Source organism: Phaethon aethereus, assembly GCF_964289735.1.
Source record: "Phaethon aethereus genome assembly, chromosome: 10".
Taxonomy (NCBI): domain Eukaryota; kingdom Metazoa; phylum Chordata; class Aves; order Phaethontiformes; family Phaethontidae; genus Phaethon; species Phaethon aethereus.
This window is the reverse complement of record NC_138586.1, coordinates 22954888-22961656: the sequence shown is the minus strand read 5'-3', so window position 1 is coordinate 22961656 and position 6769 is coordinate 22954888. Positions and strand designations below refer to the sequence as shown.

At 54.0% G+C, this 6769-nt stretch overlaps 1 protein-coding gene across 1 annotated transcript; it reads left to right on the top strand.

The window, feature by feature from the left end:
* Nucleotides 1–780: 780 nt before the first annotated feature.
* TBX22 (T-box transcription factor 22) lies at nt 781–6096 on the top strand (the record flags this gene model as incomplete). Its single annotated transcript, XM_082004236.1, has 8 exons — nt 781–1040; nt 1148–1250; nt 1484–1585; nt 1767–1941; nt 2073–2237; nt 2354–2418; nt 2506–2591; nt 5486–6096. Exons 1-8 carry the CDS (start codon nt 905–907, stop codon nt 6094–6096), a joined length of 1443 nt encoding a protein of 480 aa, XP_081860362.1. The 5' UTR covers nt 781–904.
* Between the last annotated feature and the right edge of the window lie 673 nt (nt 6097–6769).

Genomic DNA, 6769 nt, shown 5'->3' with positions numbered 1-6769 from the left:
TGGTGCCGACTCTGGGGAAAGCACCGGGATGGAAAATAAATCAGTGTGGTGCATTCAAACCTTTGCAGGGTGGGGAGGGTCCCGGTGGGGGCCCGAAAACTGCCGTGCAAATCCAGTGCAGCCCTTTCCCTTTTAAAGGTTTAATGCCTTATTAAAAAAAAAAACAAAAACAAAAAACCAAAAAAACAAAAACACCAAAAAAACCCCCAAACAACCAGAAACACCCAAAACCTACCAAAAATCCTGAGCAAACAAACCCCCAAAGCCAAACCAAGGGAACAGGGGAGCAGCCGCGGTGCCCGTCCGGCGCTGCCGCGCATCCCGGGGGTGACACCATGGTCTGTCGTGGGGGGACGCCGGCCGTCGGGGCAGCCCAGGCCCGGAGCTCGGCGCGCGTGGCCGCGGCCCTCCCTCGCCTTTATTCCCTCTTTTTTCTTTTTTCTTTTTTTTTTTCGTATTTTCTTTTTGTGCTGGTTCTGGTTAAACATTATTTGCACTTTTGTTGGAAAAGTGGCCCCTAGTGTGCAATTATGTCAAATTTCTTTGAGTTTTACAATTTAATGGAGAACAGTAACTCTTTTATTGATCCTAGACGGGGCCGGCTCCCCTTCCCCTCCACCCCCCGCCCTCCCCTCCCCTCCCGCCCCTCGTTACTCCTATGAAATGTCACTCAATGTTTCTTACTCTCCCACCAGTTTCCAAAACAAACAGCGGAGGCTGCAGCCGTCTCTCGACTCACTTGGATGCAAGAGGATCTCGCCGTGGCCGCTGCCCCCCGACGGGAACCGTGCGGCGGCCGGGCGAGGGTCGCTGGGTGCCGGCGGGGATGGGGCCGCCGCCGGCGGGACCCCCGCCGCCCGCCTGAGCCCCGTTACCTCCCGGGGGGACCCCCGGCCCGGGGGGGATGGCGCTCAGCCCCAGGGCTCACGCTTTCTCCGTGGAAGCCTTGGTGGGACGCTCGGCCAAGAGGAAGGTGCCGGATGGTCGCGACGAGGAGGCGGGGGGCGGCTGCAGGCAGAGCCGCCGAGCCCCGGAGCCGGGTGGGTAGCGGCGGGGACCCCCGGGGGGGGGCCCGCGGGGGTCCCCCCTCCACCCCTGCTCCCCGGCAGCCTCCCGAGCCGCCCCCTCCCGTCTCTCTCCCCCGCAGAAAAGCGGCCCAAGGCCGGGGTGCAGGTGGAGCTGCAGGGCTCCGAGCTCTGGAGGAGGTTCCATGAGATCGGCACCGAGATGATCATCACCAAGGCCGGCCGGTACCGCTGCCCCCCGCCCGCTTTTTTCTGCGTCTCTTTTTCTTTTTTTTTTCCTTTCTTTTTTTGTGGGATACTTTTTCTTTCTTTGCTATTTGCTTTCTTTTTTTCGCTATTTTCGTTGAGTTTGATTTTTTTTTTTTATCTCCCCCCTCCCGTGCCCGTGTAGTTTTTTCCAGCGCGTTTTCGCCGTTCAGGCTCGGCCCTTTGCTCAGACCCTTCCCCTCTGCCCGCAGGAGGATGTTCCCGTCGGTCAGGGTGAAGGTCAAGGGGCTGGAGCCGCTGACGCAGTACTACATCGCCATCGACGTCGTCCCGGTGGACTCCAAAAGATACAGGTGCGGGGGGTGACACCCATCCCTCCGGCCGGTTTGCGGGCCGATCGGTTCCCGTCCGCGCCCCTGGGAAAGAGGGTTCGCGCAGGCGTGCGGGGGGGCGGCCGGGCTGGCGTGCACCTATGGAGTCTATAGGTGTGCGCGGGGGCTCTGCGCCGCCTGACCGCGGCGCGCGCCGGGCCAGGTACGTCTATCACAGCTCGCAATGGATGGTGGCGGGGAACACGGACCACTCCTGCATCACCCCACGGCTCTACATCCACCCCGACTCCCCCTGCTCGGGGGAGACCTGGATGAGGCAGATCGTCAGCTTCGACCGGGTGAAGCTCACCAACAACGAGATGGACGACAAGGGGCACGTAGGTGTGGGGCAGCCCCGCCGGGGCGGGGAGGCAGAGCCCCGGGGCTGAGGGCTAGGACCCCCCCTCGCGTCTTCCAGCGGGTTTTCGCCCCGCTCGGGGGGCTCAGCCTCGCCTCTGCCCCCCCCCAGATCATCCTGCAGTCCATGCACAAGTACAAGCCCCGCGTCCACGTTATCGCCCAGGACTCCCGCTTCGACCTGGCGCAGATCCAGTCGCTCCCGGCCGAGGGGGTGCAGAGCTTCTCCTTCCAGGAGACCGAGTTCACCACCGTGACGGCCTACCAAAACCAGCAGGTACCGGGGCGGGTGGGCGGCACCGGGCCCGGGGGGGTGGAGAGCCCCGACGGCCGGTCCCGGCCCGCCCCGCGCCCCAACCGCCCCTTTTCGTTCCCGCTCCCCGCCGCCGCCAGATCACGAAGCTTAAGATCGACAGGAATCCCTTCGCCAAAGGTTTTCGGGACCCCGGGAGGAACAGGTAAGGGTCGGGGCCGCCCCGCCGCGCCCGCCGGCCCCGCCGCCCGCCCCGCCGCGGCGCTCAGCCCCGTCTCCCCCCGCATCGCAGGGGGGTCCTGGACGGGCTCCTGGAGACCTACCCGTGGCGGCCCCCCCTCGCCCTGGACTTCAAGGCTTTCGGCGGAGACAGCCAGGGTAAGTCCAGGTCGCTGCCTTTTTCCTACCGCGCCCCTCCCCGTGGCCTCAGGGCTGCGCCGCGGCCGCACTCCGCGGGTCTCCGCTGGGGCGCGTCGGGGCGTCTTAAGCCATTAAGATAATAAAGTGGGTCCAGAAAACGAACCGGCGGCCAACGGGACGTTTTGGGAAGAAGCCAATTCCACGTGTTTTCGGGGGGAAAAAACCCCAAACAACAACTACCCACCCCAAAACCCTCCTGTTAAAACGAATTCGGGGGGCAGAGCACCCGTCCCGGGAAGAGAAGGGCAACGGCGCGGTCTGCCTGCATCCCCTGCCAGAAATCAGATTTAGAGGCATAGGGGAAAAAAAAAACAACCTATATTTATCCGAGTATGCAGGAGGCTAATTCAGAGTCGGGTGTTACAGCTTTGATCCTGTTACACTAATTGTTTCCAACCCGTTTGAGAAAATTAGCTAAAAACGTGATAATGATGACCGCCGGTGTCTTCTGCAGTCGGCTGCTTCTGTGCGAACAAACGCATTATTCAACAGAAAAGAAAATTATCTGCTGTTTAGGTTGTAGCAGTCCCACAGCCCGTTAACTCCGCAGAAATGCGGGGAAAAGGGAAAAGTTTTTCAGGGAAAATCATTTCCCTCCGCCTGACAAGCGCCCATCGGTCTCTTACAGCCCTTTTCCAGGAAAACGTTTTTTGGAAATGTTATTTGAAAACTGATTATTGATAGCACCGAAGGAAAAAAAAAAAAAACAAACCACAAAACAATCCGAAGTGAGCATTTGCAGGCTGGAGCGCTCCAGTTTGGGTTTAAAGTCGCCAGTTTAACTCTTCTTTACGTCAGGAGCTCTTCAAAGTATTGAGGCACACCAAAGCGTTCCTGTCTCTGCAGGGAAATACTGCAAAAATGACAGCAAAAATCCGTGCCGTACAGGGGTAGAAATGCGGAGACATAAAAAAATCAGATTTGGAAGAAATTAAAGAGGTTTACCGGGTTGTAAAGTGAACTCGATTTTTTTAAAAAAAATTTAGAAAAGAAGACCTTATGCAAAAAGCCCCTTTTGAACCATTTTGCAGGCTGCGACGCTGTACCCAGGAGCTGATGGGTGGGCTGTGATGGGGAATGAGAGCAACTGCCATGATTATTTTACAGATGCTAAAATATTAGGGCTTCCTGGGTTATTTCTTCTTCTTTTTTTTTGCTAGTCTTCATGTAATAGGTATTTTTCTTCAGGGTCGATTTCCTGGACCAATGTAAATATAACAAAATCTCTAATTCCACTAATAATAAAATGGTATTTCTGAAAAAAAAGAAAACAAACTGAAAAATAGAAATCCTGAAGCCCCCAAACCAGCAGGTAAATTAAAGTAAAGCATGAATGATATGGTGAAGGAAGAATTGGCCGTAAACTTGGGATGTTTCAGCCTAATAGAAATGGCAGAACAAACCAGCTCTTCGAGCGGCTCCTCTGTGACCCCCATTCCCAAATTTGTCCTGGAAGCCGTGTGCTGTTATTGCGTGGGATACCTGGAAGCAAATACTAACGCTCGTTCGCTCTGCTACAGCCCGCTCGCTGCCGCACGCTCACAAATATCGGCTCAACCGCATCATTTTACGCGACCAAAAGTCCCCGAGTCCCGGCGGGACATCGGGACGCGTGCAGCGGGAGAGGACCAGATCCCGCGCCTGCTGATGTCAGTACGGAATCGGCCGCTGACATCAGCGGGGAAGGGTGCGACGTTCACGCCGTAAAACGTGCCGCCTGCGCCTTACCCAACCTGTAAGACACTCTGGTTGTTGGGAGTCTGCGAAAGTCATGCCCGAAGTCTTTGTGGGTTTTGTTTGGTTTTTTAGGTTCGATACGCTGGCAGACATGGCTTGGTTCTACGCTTGATTCTGTGTTGCCGATCGTATGTAAAGCCTGTCCTGATCACATCGAGGCAGTATCTTAATTGGAATTAAATGTAAATAGATAAAAATACAGAGCAAAACCGGATTTACATTCCCTTCCTTCCTTTTCCAGTGACTTTGGTAAGAAATGAAAATAAGGAAGGGGGGGAAACCTCTGGAAAACCGTGGTAATGAATGTGCGGCGGAGACATACGGCTCTTAAATGGTGTTAGAGGAAACCAGCATCTGTTCAGCACCGGGACGGCCGCTCCAGAGCACCATCCCCGCGCCAGAGCAGCCACCGCCTCTTAGTTTTTGCTCTGGATGTTGCCTCGGAGAAGCGGCGAGCCGGTGCTGAACAGGGACGTTATACAGCCGTGGCCTCGGCAGCGCTCACACGCGTGAAGCGAGCCGGTGTCGCTTTCCTACCGCGTTATGAAAGCGCTCATTGATTCATTTCAGAAAGGAGAATGTTAAAATGACACGTGCATTTAAAGTTTCTGCAGGCACCTATAGTATTCAAGGGTCTGTTTCAAATTGCATGGGAAGCCAAGCAAAATTAGTCAATTCCTGTGAGCAGGAAGGTACAAAAAAATTCTCCGTCAGGCTAAATACGTTTTTTTTATTCTTCTATACAAGGGGGAAAACCTGCCTGTAATTTGCACGGAAAATAGGGAAACTAAAAGAGCAGTGGCGTGCGTATGACGGGAGAAGGCTATCGGTCGCGTACCCGTGTGTGTGGCGCTGACCCTCAGAGCTGTCCCGGTGAAATGAATGGGATTAGATGCGCGTGGGTGTTTTTCCTTAGACAAGTGTCAGGTAACAACAATAAATAATTTACGGGCAGATCTTCCCACTTTTCCAGGCGCTGACTGATTGGAGCGGGTTCGTGCTTGGACGGACACCGGGAGCAGGGAGACGCGGAGTGGGAGCAGGAGTCCTCCAAGGGTTCCTTGGCTGTGAACACCAGCTAGCCCAGCTTGGACAATTTCTGTTCTCCTTTTCAGGTGGGAGCTCCAGTTCTTCGCCGGTGACCTCCAGCGCTGGGACGCCCTCTCCTCTCAACCCCCTACTCTCTCCATCGTGCTCACCTCCTACGTTTCACTTGTCGGCGAGCAACATCGGTGTGTCGTGCCCCGAGACCTACCTACACAACCTCAACGTGCCGCTCTGCTACAAGATTTGTCCTACAAGCTTCTTAAGACAACAGTCTCTCATCTTTCCAAGCCACGAAAAACTGGGAGGCACCAACCCGCATCTTGTACCCCACTTCATGGTGGATATGCCAAAACTATCTTCCCTTGGCATAACAAATCTGAAAAATGCTAAAGCTGAAGACTTAAACGGGCAATGTCTACAAGTACCCGGTTCTGCTAGTCAAATGCTGTATGGATTACATGCATCTGGAAACATTTTCCCATCAAGTCCCATTGCTCGGGAAGCACTTAATTGTTCCTTAAATCCTCCATATGGCTTGTACGGTTATAACTTCTCTGTGCCATCTAGACTGATGAATGCAGCAAGCCATTTCAAAGTGAGTGACAGCATTCCAGCTTCTTTGAGAGATGGCAGATGTAATCACTCTAACTGGCACCCGACGATTAACCATTGCCTTTAGTGGAATCATATAGTATTTCTATGCGTTGATAGGTAAAGCAAGCCTTTCGTTCCTTCATACCCAAGGGCTTGCTAGTCGTTGACTATGAAATATCGCATGGTATGGGAGCGGTACGTCTAGGCATTTAACTTTTTTTTGTGGGCAAACCTGTCATGGTGTTGGGAGGGTGGAGGATCTGGGAGCGTAGAGGAGCTGAGATGATCCACAGCAAGGTGATACCTTTTGCTAGTATTTATGTCATGGTTGTAGGTTAAGAGCAAACTGTACAGTCACCTTTTTAATATTTGCACTCTGATGGGGGAACGTAGACGTATACATTTCTACAACTGTGTTTTCCTGAAACTCTCTCTAGCGTGCCTTTAGTTAGCTCAAAGCCCTAGTGAGCTTCTGCTCACCCTACTTGAGTTTTTCCACTAATATCAAAGGGACTATCTGAGACCTTGAGTCAGCAAAGGAGCCATATTTGGCCAAGTGCTCGAGCACGTTCCCAAGTTCCCTTCGCTTTAACGGGTCCTAATTAATGACATGAAAGCGCCTTGTTGCTCCAGGACCCAGATGACTCGGTTATCAGAGCGGGGACGTAAATTCAAGTATCTGCTGCCGAGGTGAAGAAAGACGGGAGAAAAGACAGATGCATTCCTACCTCGCGGCGATGAGAAAGCGCAGCCTGGTG